At 47.1% G+C, this 21,178-nt stretch overlaps 1 protein-coding gene across 2 annotated transcripts in view; it reads right to left on the minus strand.

Annotated features, from left to right (window-relative positions):
* Nucleotides 1-21,178, minus strand: part of RBM26 (RNA binding motif protein 26) — a 193,445-nt gene that overhangs the window by 21,090 nt on the left and 151,177 nt on the right. For both annotated transcript variants that reach the window (XM_073580438.1, XM_073580437.1), the window contains exons 19-20: nucleotides 20,003-20,107; nucleotides 12,232-12,423 (exon numbers count right to left, since the gene is read on the minus strand). In XM_073580438.1, the coding sequence (XP_073436539.1) occupies nucleotides 12,232-12,423; nucleotides 20,003-20,107 (297 nt within the window). The remainder of the gene's footprint in view (nucleotides 1-12,231; nucleotides 12,424-20,002; nucleotides 20,108-21,178) is intronic.

Below are 21,178 nucleotides of genomic sequence, written 5' to 3' on the forward strand. Positions count from 1 at the left end.
AACGAAGGGTTAAATTTGGACAATTTGCTTGATTTGCATCTGCCTGCGTTTGCGAGTTCTATGGCAGAAATAACGCTTCCGTTCACAGTGCGTTCGCTGCTGTACCGGACCCAAAAACACTGTAGTCGGCGTTGGAAGGTGCATCACAAAATAGCGGACCAATGCAACGCATGCCAATATTAACATGCGTTAGGATCCGTTACACTAATGGAAGTCTATGGGTGTGTTAACATTTCCGTTACATTGTGCTGCTTAAAAACGCGTCTGTTAAAAGGATTGCCCTAACGCAATGTGAACCAAGCCTTACGCTATACTTGCTTCAGCTCAACAGTGGATCTGATTTAACATCGTCATGATCGTCATCATCTACAATTTATTTTACTATTAACCAAGGGTTAGACTCGCATGCAGCATACGTTTATAGCGTATCCCATTTATGTGACATCACCGAGTCATCATCCCGTAACACCATATCCACTCATTACCAGTGATTCATTTCTACAACAGGTCAGTAGGCAGTAGTAGGTCGCTCTCTATTTGGAGGAACACACATGGAAAGAGCCCCGAAGTGAAGAAGCGACATTATCGATCCAAGTAACACTCCGCTTTTATCTCTGTGCACCAACTGCTGTATCATCCACAATTCCAACGGTGGAAATAGCAAGCAATACGTGTTTTATCAGTCTACAGCGCAGCCTGCTGGCCAACATGGAAACTGCAAAAATACAATAGCCCTGTTTAAAGAATATCTATTTGTGGCTTCCATTTTTCTTAAAGAAAACAGTGGGAAGTCGCAGAAAGGCAATTTCACTAATTAATGTTAATTATAAAACATGGCCACCCGGATCTCCTCCTGTTGCCTTCCCTACAGGACCAGGTTTTCTACACAAAGTCAGGTGCGAAATACTGGTATGCAGAGCGAGACTCCAAAAGATCTCACTAAGAGAAGCCAGATCCTCTGCTTTGCCAGGATGGAAGGATCTCACAACCTGGAAGTGTGGACCCGACTTGTGCTAGAAAGTGGGGTCCTTTAGGGGCACTTTTGGATTTTTTTTTCTAATTAAAGTTATTTAGTAAACTCATTTGTGTACGGCTTCCCACGGTTTTCTTAAATGAAAAAATCCAGTCTCAGACTGGTACTCTTTAAAGAATGGAATATTTTTTTTTATGTGATTTTATTTTTTCCTCCTTTTGATCCCTGCGCCATAACATTTTATTTTTACACCCACATGGCCAACAGAAAACTAGCTCTCGCATGGATGAGTTGCAGTTTTGCAAGACACCATTCACTTTAGTATATAATGTAGTATGAAAGGAAAAAAGAAATGGGGAAAAAAAAATTTCAAATGGAGACAAAAATGCAATTCCGTTATTGCTGTTAGGTTTTGTTTTTATGGCACTCATTCTACAGTAAAAATGATCAGTAATACCAAATTATTTATATTTTAGTCATTAAAAAAATTAGGAATCTTGCACATCCGGTATACATATTAGTTTCAAAAAACAAAGGCAGCACTCCATGGTCTTGATAGAAAAATGTGCAAAATATGGATTTTTATGTATACTCACCGTAAAATCCTTTTCTCCGAGCCATGCTGCTGCCACTAGGAGGACACTAAGCAAATACACAAAAATTGACTCCTCCTCCGCAGTGTACACCCTCTGCTGGCTCCATCCTGAACCAGCTCGTTGCTAAAGCAGTAGGAGTTCACAGATAGCCACAAAGAATGCAACATGTCAAAGACACAAAGGACAACCACAAGTCAATAAACTAACAGGGTCGGTGCTGTGTTACCCAATGATTGGCTAGGAGAAAAGGATTTTACGGTGAGTACACACAAAAATCCCTGTTTCCTCTTTGCCTCACTGGGGGACACAGGACCATGGGACGTCCTAAAGCAGTCCCTGGGTGAGAAACAGCACAATAGCTGAAACCCTAACTACCCAGTGATTAATCTGGTCTACAGATGCGCTACTGTCGATTGCAGAACTTGTCTGCCAAGGGCAGCATCTGAAAAGGCTTGAGAATGAATGTTGTAATGCTTTATTAACATGTGAAGACTGGACCAAGTTCCAGCCTTGCTGTACCAACGCCTGATGCCGAAAGGCCCAGGAAGCCCCCACTGACCGAATGGATTTTTCCATGAGCCTCTCTGGATAGGCTGACCTCTGACACGGTAAGCTTTGTGGAGTGCAGAGCGGATCTATCTGGCTATTGTAGCTTTTTAAGCAGGTTGGCATTTTCTATGTCGCTCTGGAAACACAAAGAGGGAATCGGATTTGCGTAAAGGCGCTGTTATAGAAATGTATTTCCTGAGTACTTTCACCAAATCCGAAGTGCGGAGAGCCTTCTCAGTACGATGACTCGGAGCTGGACAGAACGAGGGCAAGACTATGTCTTCATACAGTTGAAAAGAAGAAACGACCTTAGTCAAGCAGGCTGGAGACATCCTTAACACAACCTTGCTCTGGTGAAAGACCAGAAATGGAGGTTTGCAAGACAAAGCCGCCAATTCCGAAACCCGCCTACTGGATGTTACTGCCACGAGAAAGGCAACTTCCCAAGAAAGAAGGCGAGTGATACGTCCTACAGGAGTTTGAAGGGGGCCACTTGTAAGGCACCTGAGACCAGATTAAGATCCCAAGGCTCCAAAAGCATCTTGAAGGGAGGAACAAGGTGCGGCACTTCCTGTAAGAAGGTCTTAACCTGAGATTTGGAAGGTATTTTTCGCTGGAACAGGATGGACATCATTTGAGAGAAGACAGTGCCAGGCTTGAATCGAATCCTGCTTGGAGAAACTCCACCATGGACGAAATAGCAAACAAGTGGGGAACGTGGTTATTTTTTTTTTTTTTTTTTTTACACCTGGAGAAAAAAGGCTCTCATATGATGGTAAATAAGTATGAAGGTAACATTTCCGGGCGTTGATGATGATGGTAAACGCTAATCGTCGTGTTCAATGCCCAGGCCGTTAATCTCAGCACTCTTGAATCCTGGTGGTAAATGGGCCCCTGAGAGGGAAGGTCTGGGCAGTCTGGTAACCGCCAAGAAATGTTGGCGACTAGATGCACTAGTTCCACGCACCATGTTCAGTGTGGCCAGTCTGGAGCGGCGAGAATCACCAGGATACCCTCCACCTTGATCTTTTGAATGACGCTTGGCATAAGCGGAAGCGGCCGAAAAATGTAAGGGAGGGATGAAGATGATGGCACTGAAGAACCAGAGCTTCTGATCCAATGGCTAATGGGCCTCGGGAGCGAGCAATGAATGACGGAACTTCGGCGTGTAGCCTCAAGGCCATGAGATCCACATCCAGAGTACCCCATCGCTGACAACCGTGCTGAAAACCTTCCGGATGAAGGAATTCTCTCCCGAGGCCAGACCTTGATGGCTGAGAGAATCTGCAACTCAATTCTCTACTTCCGGGATATGAACAGCAGATATGGCTGAATGGCGAGTCTTGACCCACCGCAGAATATATGCTACTTCGAGCATCACTCTTCTGCTCCATGTGCCCCCCCCTTGCCATTAATGTACGCCACCGCCGTGGTGTTGTCCGACTGGATCCGACTGGGACGGCTGCCCAAGTGTCGATGGAAACAATGAAGGACCATCCTGATTACCGAACCTTGAAGATATTGATCGTGAGACGCGATTCCTGAATGGACCAGCGTCCCTGGGCAGTGTGGGATGGAAAGACGAGACCCCAACCAGTGGACCGGAAGAAACGACCTTCCTTGACCCAGTGAGGATATTAACGTCCACTGCCTGAGACCCCACTTAATCCGGGGGAACAGGCGAAACCGGCGGTCCAAGGGGCTGAGTTAATGTCCCAAGCCGACGGCAATGCCTGCTGTAGAGGACGGAGATGAAGATGGATAAACAGTACTGCCTCAATCGACGCCACCAGTTTCCCCAGGACCTGCATACTGAACCGCAGGGAGTGGAGGCAGGCAAGGGAAAACGTCTGGGCTCCCCGTCGAGATATTTCCTGGAGGGAGAATTACCTACCCTCGGGGAAGAGTCCATGATCCGCGTCAAGATCTTTCCTGGAGAGAGAATTACCCTCCCTCGGGGAAAAGTTCATTATCATCCCCAAAAAGATTTGTTGGGATGGGACTGAAAAGGACTTGTCTAGGTTCACTAGCCAACCTAGACGAGAGAGGGAGGGATAGTGTCCACCGTGACACTGACACCTTCCGCATAGGCCTGCAGAGACGATCCCTTGATGAGGAGGTTGTCTAAGTAGGGTAGAATCACCATGCCCTGAGAGTGCAGAATGGACATGACAGCAGCCATGACCCTGGTGAACATTCTGGGGCAGTGGCGAAACCGAAAGGCGAGACCGTGAACCGAAAATGTCAGTCTCCAATTGGCTTGAGAAGATTGGAATGTGGATACGCGTCCCTGATGTTGACAGACGCGAGGTATTCTCCTGCTTCCAACGGTGATAACAAAAGGGAGAGATTCGATTCTGAAAAGACGCACTGACAAGCTTGTTTAACAGCTTTAGGTCTAGGAGGGGGCGCATGGTTCAGATTTATTCGAACCCACACGAGCAGAACACAATGGATTAGCAGTCCATCGCCTTAACCACTCGGCTACTTCGTCCTTGATAAAATAGAACTGCACGTGCCTCTGTCCTGCGACTGGAAGCAGCGTGTAGGCGGGGAAGCTTCAAATTCTATTTTGTGTCCGGAGGACACCAGATCGCTAACCCCTTGGTCTTGAACGACCACCAGTGGGACCTGTCGAAAGAAGAGCAGACAGCAGCCTACCCTGCCTGAGTCTTCCGGATACAGGAATGAGTCATAGCGCAGAAAACATGCTGGAAGATGAACCACTGGATCCGGACCAAGAGGGTCTGTGCCTCCAGGAATGTGGGCTTGAATGCAGTTTGAGAATCCCTAACCCTGCATGGAGAAATTAGAGATTTCCTGGAAGCGGAGTCTGCTTGCCACTCCCAGAGCCCTAGGGGCTCTCCTGATTGTAACAACGTTAGCAGCTGCAAGGGCAACACAGCCGCATCTAGGGAGGCATGCACAGCATGATCCCTGGCTGAGGCAATCTGGTAAGCGAGACTGACCGCCTAGGGAGGTAGGTTAATATCTTGACCAGACTTAGCTAGAGCTTCTACCCGAACTACCATAGATCTGGCCACCAGGGGGCGGCAAAGGAAGGGAAGAATGCTGCTCTGGCAGTCTCAAGGACTGACTGAGCAAGATTGTCTTTCGATCAGTGGGGTTTTAATGGAAGAGCCGTCAGTCAGAGACAGGAGAGATTTGGAAGCAAAAAGTGATATGGGTGGAGCCTACTCCTTTCTTGGAGTAGGTGCAAAGGGTACTTGGCTTTCAGCGGCTTTTGCCCTGGGAGTCACTTGTCCGGGCAACTTCTATGCCTCTGAACAATGTCCGTAAACTCAGAGTGGTTAGCAAAAAACCCTGTGAGGACATTTGGTCCTATAGAAAGAGATGGCGAGGTCCGGACTGCTGCGTCCACGTTAAGGATTTTATTAACCGCATCAATGAGAGAATCTAAAGACTACTAGTAGTCTAGCGAGTCTGGAACTACGGCCACATCAGACTCCTATTCTGAGTCGTGTTAGCAGCAAACCCCTGGTGAGGGGGAAGAATGAAGCAGAGTCTGAGGACACCGAGGCACGAGAGTGTCAGGGGGGACGATTTCTAGAAGATTGTATATCTTCTGCCGCAGTCTGGTCCATCTGGGGAAGACTCTCGTGAGGCGGAAGGATCAATAGCCTTGGCCAGAGAGGCCATGTACTGTACCAGAGACGAGGCCCATTCGGGTGGACTAGACCCACTAGGGTCGGCATTAGCAGGAGGCTGCTGTACGCATAAGGGGTCGCAGGCTGCACAGATTGCCTTGCGGTGTCAGCGTGGTAGTGCGGTACAAGAGGCATACACCACTGCGTTTTATCAGACTGCTTAGAGGCTGCTGCAGGGAAGGGGTTAAGCGCTGTGTACCAGTTTACCCAGGTCCTGAGTCCGTGCACTAGAGCATGTAGTCACAATGTGCCAGAGATAGGATGGTGCTTGGGGGTTGCGCAGTACCTTGGATTAGCGCTGTCCTCAGCGCTGAATGCCGCCGGGTCGTATGCCGCAGCCACTTGCGTGCCAGCTCATGAGGCGGTCTGTTGTGAATTCTCTCTCTGGTGATTACTGAAGGTAGTGGAGCTGGTCAGATAGACAGAGGGGTTGCGAGTTCTTTTTCTGGACTCCCTCTGGTGGTTACTGGAGGTAGTGGAGCTGATCTGATTGACAGAGGCTTGCCACCTGATAATGAGGAAGAGGATTGGAGATCTGGGGTTTATGATTGGGATTTAAGACAGCTGACTCCCTCTATCCCTCCTGGTGATTTTCTTCCTGTGCCTTCTGAGGTCTGATGTCTCCTGCTCTTTCCCTGCATGATTCAGCTAAGTGGTTCATTTATTAGTCTGTTTGCATTTGATCTGGTTTTGTCTATCTCTGCTTTGTGCGGGTTAGCCAGCTCCGGCTGGGGCTGTGCTGAATCACCGTCCATATGTTACTGCATGTGCAGTTATATTGGTCTCTTTTTGCTTTGCTTTCAGAATATACCAGAGTGCTGATATAGTGGGGGCGAAGTCGTGCGACTTCAGTGTTTTTGGTGCGTCAGACGTGTTGGACTTTTTGCAGGGTTTTTTGCGTGATTGCAGACAGTGTCTTTTCTGTCCTGTCTAGACATTGTGGGCCCCATCGTTTGCTCAGTCTATTTTTCTGCCTGCGTTTGTGTTTTCATCTTGTCTCACTGACAATATATGTTTGGGGGCATCCATTCCTTTGGGGTCTGCTCCGGGGCAGTTTAGATTTCCCCTTTCTTGCTTTAGGCTTAGTTAGCTCTCCGGCTGTGCCGAGGCATCTAGGATCATCGTAGGCCCGCTCCACGGCTACTGCTAGTTGTGTGGACAGGATCAGGGGTCTGCATCTGATTGTTACCAACCTCTCTGGTTTTGTGTGGCTCAGCTTGGGCCTGCTATCCTCGTCGGTGCCCATTCATAACAGCGGTCATGGGGGAGCAAGATAGCCGATGAGAATCTCAGGGACGCTTCTCGTTCTTGTGCGAGAATCGCCAAGAAAGTGGGTGGAGCCGCCACCCCTTCCTAGCTTGGGCAGGGTTTTGGGCTGCGGCCGGGGTGCTTAATTTTTCGGCGCCAGCCGACACAAGATGGGATCGGATTTCACCCCCCTCCCCAGCTGCAGGATGAGCCCCCTTACGCCAGCACCACCCCCAGAAGTGGGGAGTCTGAGAACAAGATGGCGCTTCTCGTGAGAAACGAGAAGCACCAGCAGAGGGGGCAAAAACAGGGCCAGAGGGCAGGATGTGGCCGCAGTGCTTCTCACTCAGAGCGAGAGGCACTTCAAAAGTGGGCTGAGCCGACGGGTGGACGGAACTTGGTCTATCCCGGTCAGAAGTCGGGGGCTAAATTTTTGGCCGCAGCGGCGGTATTGCGGCAATGAGCGATGACGGCAGCAGCGTGGCGGTTTGGTGCACGTAACCCCGACCGCAGGTGCTGCGCTGCTGAAAGGGGATGCAGCAGAGCCGGGTGCGTGAAGCAGAGCCGGGTTGGTCAGTGTAGTAGACCCAGATTGTGTCAAGGGCAGCATTCACCAGTGCCTGGTTGTGGGCCGCACGGATCCTCCTCAATCCACCTTCCCTTTGATAGGGAGACGGAGAGGTCTCGTTCGCCTCCAGTCACCATCCACTTTCGAGCAGTGGTGGTGCAGTGGGGCCTCACGGACACCGCATGGAGCCTCTGCATGTTACCTGAGGTAATTTTCTTGTCAGGATTGGTGAGGCAGGCTGGCATGTCCGGCTGAGAACCTGGCTCCAGAAGGGGGTACTTGGGGGCGACACCTTATGTTTCAGTCTGTTGGTGATGTGGGGAGAGTGGACCCATTGAAGGGATCCGTCACCTCTGAGGAGAGCCCAGGCCGGCGGTGAGGTTGCAGGAGGGGATACGGGGAGATGACACTCCGCGTGCCCGCCTGTTGATGATTTTGAGAGATCGGGACCTTAAAAGGCCCAGTCGCCCCTGGGTAAAAAGGTAAAAATGGAAATTAAAAATAATAACGTAGGGGTCTGAAGCCAGACCCTAGTGCCTCCTACAGACATTAACAAGCAATAACTGGTTCAGGATAAAGCCAGCAGAGGGTGTATACTGCGGAGGAGGAGCCAATTTCTTTGTGTATTTGCTTAGTGTCCTCCTAGTGGCAGCAGCATAACACCCATGGTCCTGTGTCCCCCAATGAGGCGAAGGAGAAATTTAACTCAAGCTTCAGAAAGGCTCAGACAGAGTCGAAACGTCGTCCAGCCCAGACATGTGGGTTAAATAAATTTTGCACATTTTTCTATCAAGACCATGGAGTGCTGTCTTCGTTTTTTGAAACTTGTATACTTTGGGCAATAAGTGGACTAGTTGGCTGGGGGCTTTGCACCTGATGATAAGTATTGTGTTGTTCCATTTTGCATCGATATACATAGTATAAATATACTAGCTTGGCCCGTGCAAAATTTTTGCACATTGGTTGTCGGGGGCGCAGGCAATTTCAGAAAAAGCAAGCTGGTCAAATGTAAATGTATTTCATGAGCTGATGAATACAGACAGGTATTTATATATGTAGCTTGGTAATACAATAAATTGGTTTGATAAGTAAAGGCCAAAAAATGTCTTCTGGTTGAGGTGCCACCTGCAGGTCATTGTGTCTTTCTGCAGGTTTATGAAAATGAATGTTTAAACTGTATTTAGTGATAAAATCGTGGATGTGTGGTTTGTTTGGCTCTTTTTTTGCTGAAGGGAGCAAGTTTACCTTTGAAATGGTGTATCATTTGTGTGTGGGGCTAAGTAATTACCGAAAAAGCAGTGCATGTATACAAATGTGTTTGCATAAGTGCCTCACCTGCAGTGAAGTGTGCAATCCTTCAATTTGGCTAAATAGGCTGGGCAAGCAGTTCCGCAAGCTGGAAAGCCCCCAAGGCAAATGTTTGGATTTGTTTGTGATATCTGTAAGCAGTTTTGAGGTAGTGTGCTTTGGGGTACTATGGTGCCACCTCCAGGTCATTTTTCCTTACTGCAGGTTTATAAAAATTAATGTTTAATCTGTATTTTGTGATCAAATCGTGGATGTGTGGCTTGCTTGGCTATTTTCTTGCTGAAGGTGGCAAGTTTATCTTTCAAATGGTGTATCATTTGTGTGTGGGGTGCAGTATGAACGGAGATACAAAATAGATACAAAATAATAGGATACTATATATGTATATTATATATATATATATATATATATATATATATATATATATATATATATATATACACACACAAGCACATTTGTGCTGACATTTTTGGAGACCTGAAACTTTTATTTCACTGCCCATGGAGCTGTTTGAGAGCTTGTTTTTTGTGCCCTGAGCTGAAGATTTGATTGATATAATTTTGGGATTAAATATCACCTTCTTTGCATTTTTTGGGGGTAAGTGAGGCAACTGAAAAACGGCAATACTTGCATTTCAATCTTTTCAGCATTAAATGTAGCTTAAATAATTTTATATTTTGGACTTTTTCAGACATGATGATATCAAAAGTCTTTATTTTGAAGTGGGGAAGGAGGGAGAGTTCAACATTTATACTTTTTTTTTTTTTTATACATTTTTTTAACCCCTTCTCAATCTATGGCGAATATATATGCGTCATAAGTCGTGTCCCTGCATTCCATGCGAGCTCCAGCACTGAGCCTGCATGTTTTCTGGCACATGACAGCTGATTTCATCAGCTGACATGTGCCTTTAACAGCCGCGGGTGGAATGTTAAATGTCGCTGTCAATCTCCGACAGCGGCATTTAAAATAGCTGTACAGAAAGCAAGTCACTAATCTCATCCAGGTCACATGATCGGGGGGCGCCGATGGGTTGGCATGACAACCCAGGGTCTGAAAGAGACCCCTGTGGTTGTCATTGCCACTCTATGAGTGCCGCCAGTAGCCAGAGTTTTCCCCCAAGTTTTAAGTGCCCTTAAAGTACTTGAACCTGTGATCATTTCATTGCTTATACTTTAAACTGCAATACAAAATTATTGCAGTATATGGTGATATTGCTCTACTCGTTAAGCTCAGCCTGTAGCTGAGACGTAAAGTAGGACCAAGAGGATAGCTATGGGGTCTTTCATCAGGTCCTTGGCTGCCATGGTAACCCATCAGTTCCTCGTGATTGCATGGCAGGGGGCAAAAGCATGAATTAGAAATGTTGTCAAGGAGTTTGTATGTTCTCCCTGTGTTTGCGTGGGTTTCCCAGTTTCCTCCCACATTCCAAAGACATACTGATAGGGAATTTAGATTGTGAGCCCTAATGGGAACAGTGCCGATAACACTGGTCAACAGCATTTTTGGTGCCAAAGATATTTCATCGAATTTAGGGTATTTTTGGGGTGCTGATTCTGAATATGTCATCAGTTTTGCCAGATTGGCTCAAGTTTTTGAGATTTTTGGTATCTTATTTATAGCACTTGTTGGTAAATGCGACGCATCATCTCATTAATTTCTTTGGATTAGTACTTGAACTGAGCAGTTCTCAATATAGTTTTGTGTTAATTAGTGTTCTAAAAGTTTGTTCATAGCTTGATTTTTGCACTAACTTTATGTTGTTGTCTGTTTTCCAGTGAAAAGCATGAACTCATCAAGAAGAAGTTGTCTTAACGATCCAGACTCATTCTGTTACATTTGTGGTGAATACACACTGCCAAAACATAGAAGAAACATAACAGACTTCGTAAAAAAAGTGTATTTTGCCTATTTTGGGGTTATGCTTGGGGACCAAGACAAGTTTTGGGCACCACACATAGTGTGCAAAGCATGTATCGAATTATTACGAAAATGGAGCAAAGGACAAAGAAAAAGCTTCAAATTTGGTGTTCCAATGGTGTGGAGAGAGCCAAAAAATCATCATGATGACTGTTATTTATGGTAAACACAGGTACAGGCACATCTTCACAATGAGGGACAGGCCTTCTTGCAGATTCCATGTTACTCCCATTTTCGTTTCTTATGCTTATTGAATCCTTGCACTTGCACTGCACAGAAATAACAGTCATCATGATGATTTTTTGGCTCTCTCCACACCATTGGAACACCAAATTTGAAGCTTTTTCTTTGTCCTTTGCTCCATTTTCGTAATAATTCGATACATGCTTTGCACACTATGTGTGGTGCCCAAAACTTGTCTTGGTCCCCAAGCATAACCCCAAAATAGGCAAAATACACTTTTTTTACGAAGTCTGTTATGTTTCTTCTATGTTTTGGCAGTGTATATTCACCACAAATGTAACAGAATGAGTCTGGATCGTTAAGACAACTTCTTCATGATGAGTTCATGCTTTTCACTGGAAAACAGACAACAACATAAAGTTAGTGCAAAAATCAAGCTATGAACAAACTTTTAGAACACTAATTAACACAAAACTATATTGAGAACTGCTCAGTTCAAGTACTAATCCAAAGAAATTAATGAGATGATGCGTCGCATTTACCAACAAGTGCTATAAATAAGATACCAAAAATCTCAAAAACTTGAGCCAATCTGGCAAAACTGATGACATATTCAGAATCAGCACCCCAAAAATACCCCAAATTCATTAAAATATTTTGGACACCAGAAAAAAATTTTTTTTTCGTTGACCTGTGTAATGTTTGTAAAGCGCTGTGGAATTAATGGTGCTATATAAGTGAGTAAAATAAATTAATACATTAACGTTATGAGTTATTTGTAGTGTCAATTAGTGCAGCGATTGGAGCTAGCTCTGGTCGCTGCACTCAAAGGTAGATGTAGGCTATGTAACATCTGATTAGTATGAAGAGGAATCATCCTGAGCCACGATCATACAGCTCTAAGCAAAAATATGACAAAAATGGACATCATAGGTCATTAAGGCGTTAATATATTTACTTTTTTTCTATAGGAAGATTACAAATTTACTTTAATTATGATCGTTTAGAAGCAGAATACAACTTAAAGAAAAAGTATTCCAAATTCTTAAAAAATACGTACAACTTGATACTACGGGTAGGATGGGATATTATGAACTGTTAATTAAACATGCTGTTAATTGTATACATGATGCTACAATTTAAAACCCATGTGACATATTCCAAAAATATAGGTCATACAAATAAAATAGTTCAAATCTACATGTCTGTTTGACTTACTGCAAAGTGAGGAAGGAGATCTTCCCGATCACCTTCACTAAACCCAAAGATCTCTAGAGCTTTTGGCCGGTGGTCTACCACAGCATGAACTCGGCCTCTGATTCGGCCTCTGCTTCGTCCTCGTGACATTCCTCTACCCCTCGTGTGTGTTCCTCTTCCACGTCCAGAAGAAAGAATTCCACGTTTAGCTGCCTGAAAGGATAGCAATATTTTTATATTCATACAGGATAGCCAGACAAATGTAATGCTTTCTCGGTGATTTCTTAACAGAGGTGGATTGGCAAGCACTGTTTTGACCATCTTGTTTTGTAGGTGTTTTGTAATGGTTTTATCAACAAATTGTTAAAAGGTATTTGGCAACATTCCTTCAATACCACTGTATGGCCACCCACTAGGCCATGAGACACATTGCATTTCACAATATGGCTGTTACACCTCCTTAGTTTGTCAATTCACTGTAAACTATAGTAAGTAGTAAGTCATAGCTCTCTCCCTTAAAGAGAAGGCTAGAAGACTGAAGTCCGCTCAAGTTAGGGTTCTCCACTCTCACTATTTTAGTAGCTGAGTCTTCTGGTCTCTGAGCTGGAGACACCACTGTGTTGAGGAAGACAGAGTGAAACATTAACACAGGAGAGTCTCTTTTTACATGCTGAATAGAATATGGAGAAGCAGAAGTACCCTACAGCCCTCTGTTTCCCTGATGCTGGCTTTGTACACTGTTTCAGTAAATCTCAGATTGACCTGTTACAAGCAGCTGTGTCCTCCTTTGGGCAGATTAACCCTTTAGATCAGAGTTCCCCAACTCCAGTCCTCAAGGCCCACCAACAGATCATGTTTTCAGGATTTCCTTAGTATTGCTCAGGTGATAATTGCTTCACCTGTGCAATACTAAGGAAATCCTGAAAACATGATCTGATGGTGGGCCTTGAGGACTGGAGTTGGGGAACCCTGCTTTAGATAAAGCTATGTCATCCTGCAGACTAAACCTTTAGCAGCAGCAATGTCCTCTTTCTTTAGCTAGTCTGCAGAACACAGTGAAATCGTATTACATGTCTTATCTATAGGAATATTCAGTGTGAAGTGACGTTCAGGCTCCTGGCTGACGGGGAGAAAAATTTTCATTTGATTTGAGCTTCACGGATTTACTGGTCATTGGAATATTTTGGTAAAATGATTTACTGCATTTATAAATCCATTCAACCTATTTTTTCTCATAAAAAGTCTAATCGATTCTCTCATCTATGTTCAACAAACTAATGACTTGACAAAAACAGGATTTTTGGGTTGCTTACCGTAAAATCTGTTTCTCGGAGCCTTCATTGGGGGACACAGAGACCATGGGTGTATGCTGCTGCCACTAGGAGGCTGACACTATGCACAAAAAAAGGTTAGCTCCTCCTCCGCAGTGTACACCCCACCGACCGGCAGGAAGTTCCTCAGTTAGTGAGAAAGCAGTAGGAGAAGTAACAGAATAGATTGAAAACAGAACAGACAACTCAAACCAACCAACATAATAACAAGAGCTGTAGAACATGGGAGGGTGCTGTGTCCCCCAATGAAGGCTCCGAGAAACAGATTTTACGGTAAGCAACCCAAAAATCCTGTTTTCTCGTTCGCCTTATTGGGGGACACAGAGACCATGGGACGTCCCAAAGCAGTCCCTGGGGTGGGAAAAACAAACTTCCATCAGGCCAGCGGACTCACTACCGCAGCCTGCAGGATCCTTCTACCTAGGCTGGCATCTGCTGAAGCGTAGGTATGGACCTTGTAGAATTTTACAAACGTGTGAACCGATGACCAGGTTGCAGCTTCGTAAAGCTGCAGCACGGAAGCTCTGTGACGTACCACCTAGGAGGCACCCACTGCCCGGGTAGAGTGCGCTCTAATTCCCGGAGGGACCACTCGTTGTTTGACCCGGTAGGCCTCCAAAATTGCCGATCTGATCCAGCGAGCAATAGTAGCTTTGGAGGCCAGGTGACCTTTCCGCGCCCCATCTGGAATGATGAAGAATGAATCTGTCTTCCGCAAGAAGTCATCCTAGTTAGGTAGACATTCCTCGCCCTGACCAAGTCCAGCTTGTTCAAGGACCGCTCCAGAGGGTGAGCTGGACCCGGACAAAAGGACGGGAGAACAATGTCCTCATTCAGGTGGAAAGTGGACACAATCTTAGGAAGGAAAGAGGGCGGAGGCCGCAGAACTACCTTGTCCTGGTAGAGTACCAAGAGAGCGGCAAGAGAGGGCCGCCAATTCCGACACGCGCCGGATGGAGGTGATGGCTGCCAGAAAGGCTACTTTCCACGAAAGGAGAGAAAGGGAAACATCCCAGAGAGGTTTAAAGGAAGGACCTTGCAGAACCTCGAGAACCAGATTAAGATCCCATGGATCTACGGGCGCTCGGTAGGGAGGAACCATGTGAGCCACACCTTGACGGAAGGTTTTAACCTGAGGACGGGAGCCGTCTTCCGAAATAAAATGGACAGCGCCGACACTTGACCCTTTAAAGAGCTGAGGGCAAGACCCGTATCCAGCCCCGCTTGAAGGAACGCCAGGACAGAAGGGAGCGAAAAAACACATGGGCGGAATGTCATTGATCTCGCACCAAGTGAAATAGTTCTTCCAAGAACGGCAATAAATCTTGGAAGACGATGGCTTCCTGGCTCAGATCATGGTATGAATAACTCGATCGGAAAATCCTGATCGTTGCAAAACCTCGGCCTCAACCGCCACGCCGTTAAATTGAGCGGCCAAGAATTGGGGTGGCAAATCGGACCTTGAAACAGCAGATCTGCTCAGTCTGGAAGCTTCCAGAGGGCGTCCGCGAGAAGGTTGGCGATGTCCGCGAACCAATCCCTACTGGGCCAATTCGGGACGAAGAGGAGGACTGAAATTCCTTCCGCCTTGATTTTCTTCAGCCGCCTGGGAAGAAGAGGCAGGGGAGGAAACCGGTAGGGGAGCTCGAACTGTGACCAAGGAATGGCCAGAGCATTGGCGCCCACCGCGAGAGGATCTCGAGCCCTGGATACAAACTGTGGAACTTTTCTGTTGAGGCGAGAAGCTAGCAGATCTACGTCCGGGGTTCCCCACGACGGCAAGTTGAAGAAATACTTCCGGATGTAGGGACCACTCTCCCGCCGCGAGATCCTTGCGGCTGAGAAATCGGCGGCCCAATTGTCCACGCCGGGAATGTGTACCGCGGATATTGCCGGGACTGAAGCCTCCGCCCAATGAAGAATCTTGGACATTTCTGCCAGGGCTGAGACACTCCGCGTCCCTCCCTGGCGTGTGACATATGCCACCACCATGGCATTGTCTGTCTGAATCCGGATGGGCAGTCCCCTGAGAAGTCTCTCCCAGTGAACGAGAGACAGATAAATCGCTTGTATCTCGAGGACGTTGAATGGCAGGGCTGACTCCTGAGTTGACCAACGACCCTGAACAGTGTGATTGCGGAACACTGCCCCCCCAGCCGAGGAGGGTGGCATCCGTTGTCACAATCTGCCAGTGAAAGGGGAGGAATGACCGTCCTAGGGAGATGAGAGGAGACGTCAGCCACCAATTGAGGGACTGCTTGACATGGTTTGAAAGACGAAATGGGCGATCCAGGGAAAGGACAGACCTGTTCCACCGGGATAGGATGGCGAGTTGGAGAGGTCTGGAGTGAAATTGGGCAAAGGGGACCGCCTCTGTTGCCGCCACCATCTTTCCCAGGACTTTGATGGTCGTCCGGAGAGATGGAAGTCTCATGAGCGGCCGCGATCGTACATCCCGTTGCAGGGAGCCAATTTTCTCTTGAGGGAGAAAAACCCTCGATCGACGAGTGTCGAACAATAGACCCAGAAACACAAGACGTTGTGTCGGGACAAGACAGGACTTCTTTTCGTTGATGAGCCACCCGAAATTGGTCAGGTAAGACTTTGGCGAGCTTGACGAAAGGATGGAGCTTTGATCAGAATGTCGTCGAGGTACGGAAAAAGAACGAGACCTCTGATTCTCCACCAGGCCATCAACGCCGCCATGATCTCTGTAAATGCTCTGGGTGCGGTGGCAAGACCGAACGGCAGTGCACAAAATTGATAATGTTCCTGGCGAATCGCAGGAATTTCTGATGCCCGGAGAATATGGGAACATGTAGATAGGCATCTTGAATGTCTATTGAACACATGAACTCCTGCGTCTCCATGGAAGCGATTAACCGAAGAAACTCCATTCGGAAATGACGCAGTCGGGCTCTCCTGTTGAGTAATTTGAGGTCCAAGATGGGGCGAACTGTCCCGCCTTTGTTCAGCACCACGAACAGGTTTGAAGAAAACCCTGTGAAACGTTCTGATTCGGGAACGGGCACAATCACCCCGGAACTGAGGAGAGAGGCGATGGATGCAAGAACCCCGGAACTAAGGCTGGATCTTTTGGAGGACGGGACTCGAAGAAGCGATCCCGTGGACGAGAAATGAACTCTATCTTGTACCCTGAAGATACAAGCTCCCTGACCCAAGCGTCCTCTACTGAGGCCAGCCAGGTATCCCTGAAGAAACGGAGTCGACCTCCCAATTGGGAGGGACCCTCGGGAGTTCGTTGACAGTCATGCGGACGTGGACCGTCCAGATCTGGACCTGGAGGGTCTGCCCTGGGAGGAGTGAGATCGCCAGGAGGGAGTGGGTCTGAAGGACACAGTCTTTCTATCCTGGCGTACCTGTGGTCTTTGTTGGTTAGAGAAGTTCTCTGCCGTATTGAAGCGGCGGTAAGCCCGAAAGGGCCGAAACTGACGCCTTGGCGGGGGTCTGCGAGGTTTGGACTGAGGGAGGAGAGAACTTGTGCCTCCAGTGGCGTCCTTAATAATCTGGTCCAGCTGGGACCCAAAGAGACGCGCTCCATGAATAGGCAGATTGGTAAGAGACTTTTTAGAAGACAAGTCCGCCTGCCAAGCCTTGAGCAAAATTTTAAGTCGGATTGCCACAACGTTGCTTGATGCCTGAACAGCGCGAGACGCGGCATCCAAGGAAGCAGAAAGCAGATAATCCCCTGCATGGGAAATCTGGTTGGCCAGATCGGTCAATTGCTCTGGTTGGGCCTTATCTAGGATGCCCTTACGGAGATCCTCTGCCCAAGTGGCTATGGCCTTTGCCACCCAAGATGAGGCAAAGACTGGACATAGCGCCGCTGCAGCCGCCGCGAATGCTGCCTTTGCCAAGGATTCTATAATTCTATCATTAGAATCCTTTAGTGACGCTACACCTGAAAGCGGGAGAACCGTGTTATTAGAAAGTCTGGACACGGGTGCGTCCACCGACAGGGAAGCAGACCAGTTGTCAGAGAGCTCTTTAGCCAACGGATACAGCACGCCGAGACGCTTCCCTCTTTGAAATCGCCTGGACGGATTTTCTCTTTCCCTGGCAAGGATCTTGCCAAACTCAGAGTGGAAGGCGAATACCCTGGATGGTGTTTGTGCCCGTCTGAACGAAACCTCCTGATCTGAGGATTTCGCAGGGGAGTCAGATATTTCGAAGGTGTGGTTAATCGCAGCAATGAGGTTCTGTACCGTAACCTTCATGTCCGCGTCCTGGTCAGAATCCAGCTCTAAAATCCCTTCAGAGGACATATCCGAGAACGCTTCACCTGACTCGGGTGAGGAGGCACGGGAGGGCGACTGCTGGGAAGGACTAGGTGCCGATGAGAGACCAGGAGAGGATTCCAGCCGTGGATCCTGCCTGGGCCTTTCGCGGCATCTGCTAGCTGGCTCAGATGGAACGTCTTGCGACCTGCTGGACCCTGCAGAAGTGTCCAGGGGCAACTTATCAAGAACGGCCAACTAGGGACTGAGACACCCTGGTGAGGTCTGCCACAGATTGTGAAAGGGACGAGGCCCAGCCAGGAATGGGGGGTTCGATTTCACGTGGCGCAGTAGATGGCTCCTGGACGGCATCCTGCTGAACGGGATTGCTGCAGTCCCGGCAGAGGGGAATTTGCGATTGCAAGAGGAGCATGCGAAAAAAATCTGCGGAAGTGCTGGAGGGTTGGGGGACAGCAAGGCAGGGTAGGGTGTCAGTCTGCAGTTGCAGAACTACTCACGGTCCGGTGTCCCCGAAAGATGGCATCTGCTGTAGTCTCCGGCTGTCAGGCTGCAAAGATGGCGGCAGCCTGATGTGAGGAATCAAAAAGCGCGGTCTCTGTGTAAGAAGAAAGGCGGAGCTAGCCGCCTGCACCAGAGGGAAGAACCGCCTCCTCCCCCTTCCCAGCCACAAGACTAGAGAGGCGGTGGGAGGGCTTAGGAACGGGCGGGAGCGCAGCCGGCCTATGATAATGAATGGGGGGCGTGGCCGAGACGGGCGCAAAGGCCCAAACTGAAGCCGGGGACTAAATTTGAAACGGCGGCCGCCTGTCAGCACAGGGCGGCGCGGAAGAATTGCGACGCAGCCGCGTCCGCCCCTAGAGGAGACGCCGCCATAGCCCTGCTCCCAGACGCAACCCTCACAAGAATACCGGCGGTGGGGTGAAGAAGGCCCGCACCGCCGCCGGGGCCAAAAAGGGATGCGACGACCGTCGGACGGCGCGAGCAGTGCGAGAATCTGCGGCGCTACTTTGGCGCCGCTCCCGGGTCATCTTGTGGCTTTATGTTCCGGTGCTCCAATAAAGGTACCTTCTGTATCCCACGTTGTCTGCTCATCTTCTACATATTCGCGCCTCGTCCAACCGACAGGCTCTGGTGGGCGAGTGGGTGGGAGGCGGGGGGCAAGGACCATCTGTTTTCGCTGGCACGACACCTGTGCTCAGCCTGTGGTCCGCCCGGAGAACTAAGAGGATACGGGGTGGCAGTACACGCCGTACTCATAGCCTCTTTGTGGGAGTACAGTTGTGACTCTTCACACTGTATCCCTCCTGGAACCTGAAAAGGAACGACGCACATCGAGGTAGATATGGGTCTAATGAAAGACCCGTGTCCACCTCCTACTGACACTAAGCTAAACTGAGGAACTTCCTGCCGGTCGGTGGGGTGTACACTGCGGAGGAGGAGCTAACCTTTTTTTGTGCATAGTGTCAGCCTCCTAGTGGCAGCAGCATACACCCATGGTCTCTGTGTCCCCCAAAAAGGCGAACGAGAAACAACGATGGCTTTATTTACCGTGCATATGATACATTACACATTACGATACAACGAAAAAAGTGGTTTGGTACCGTGTTAGCCAGTAGAAAAAAATATATAAAGTGCTCTCAGTGAGAGAAACAAAATAGGAATCTTGTTGGTATGATACCTTTTAATGGCTAACAAATAATAGTGAATGATGTTACAAAGCAAGCTTTCGGGACTGCTTACGTCCCTTCATCAGGCTGATATAACAAAATATTTGAAGAAACCTTAAATTCATTACAATCTTTGATTCAATTCACACAGGACCCAAGTTGTCAGAAGTTTTATGGTCCATTACCATATCTGAGCTATTTCCTCCAAGTAGCCTTTTGATATCACAGAACTTTGACACCACTTACGTAACCTTACCTAATTAAGGATTCGCTCTTCAAGCTCATTGTTTGTTTATTGAAATGTTGTGCTTTAAACTGTATATAAATAAGGTTTCTTCAAATATTTTGTTATATCAGCCTGATGAAGGGACATAAGCAGTCCCGAAAGCTTGCTTTGTAACATCATTCACTATTATTTGTTAGCCATTAAAAGGTATCATACCCACAAGATTCCTATTTTGTTTCTCTCACTGACAGCACTTTATATACATTACGGTACATCACAGAGAAAAATATAATAAAGGAAGAAAAGTACCTCAAGTTGTAGCTCTGTATATTTCCGCCTTAAGTCTGCTACATCATCTCCTGCCTGAAGTTTCTTGTACAAGTCCAGCTCAGTGTCAAGTAGTTCTTTTTGCATCTTTAAAAAAAATAGAAAACTCATTCTGTAGACAAAAAATAATTGTGGATGCTTTTTTCATAGAGTGCTGGTCCAATCTTGTGAAGTCCTGGGTCAGTAACTTTTTTATTGTAATTGGATTGTCTCCAGCGCAGGGGACCGATCAGCCTACATGGCTTATTATACGTGCACCTGATAAGGATTTGCAGTACATATATCTGCACCAAAAACTGGTCTTTTGGCAGGAAAAATGTTGCATAAAATACATGTGTTTCTGAAATGTCTTTTTTTGCCAATTCATTTGAATGGGTAAAAAAAGCTGCAAAAAAAGCTGGAAGTATTGACATGCTGCGAATCTGAAGCAAGGAAAAAAATAAGCAGCAAGTGCATGAGACTTCAGAAATCTAACTTCCATGGCAAGAAAGCCCAGAAAACCGCTATAAAAGTGCAACGTGTAAGCAAGCTTTTAAGGAGAAGGCAGAAGCTAGAAGAGAATGGAGAAAAAAAACATTTCTGATTTCTCCACCTGAGTGCCAACATGGTTTTATGGCACAGTGTTTTGGGCTGACATGGGAGTAACCAGGGCTGTGGAGTCGGTAAGCCACAGTTGCGACTCCGACTCCTGGATTTTATCAGGCTCCGACTCCGGCTCCTTCATAAATGGCCAATTCATAACAACAAATTCACTGTTGTAAAATATTAAACATCGTGCTTATTCAGTTTCTCACCATCATATAAGTAATCAGACCACTTAGAGCAAAAACTACATTTATTAGAATACAATTAGAATATAGCAAATAACTTTTATAAACTTTTCTAAACTGTAAGTAAATATGCAATAAACACTTTTATGCAGTTAATAAGAAGAAATCTATAAATTTGTCCTCAGAAAAAGTATTGCCTCTGTCAGATCCTCCTTCATGGATGCCCTCAAATCTAATCTAATTATTTTGAGAGAAGAGAACAACCTCTCTACACTAACTTGTGTTGGTGGCAAAGCAGTAACCACTCGGGCAACATCTCTGACAATGTCAGGATACAGAGGAATCGCTTGTTGCACTGTTATTTTTGATGAAAGGTCAAATTTCTCAA

The sequence above is a fragment of the Dendrobates tinctorius genome, unplaced genomic scaffold (genome assembly GCF_039654945.1).
Source record: "Dendrobates tinctorius isolate UK_male_01 unplaced genomic scaffold, ASM3965494v1 ptg000064l, whole genome shotgun sequence".
NCBI lineage: Eukaryota > Metazoa > Chordata > Amphibia > Anura > Dendrobatidae > Dendrobates > Dendrobates tinctorius.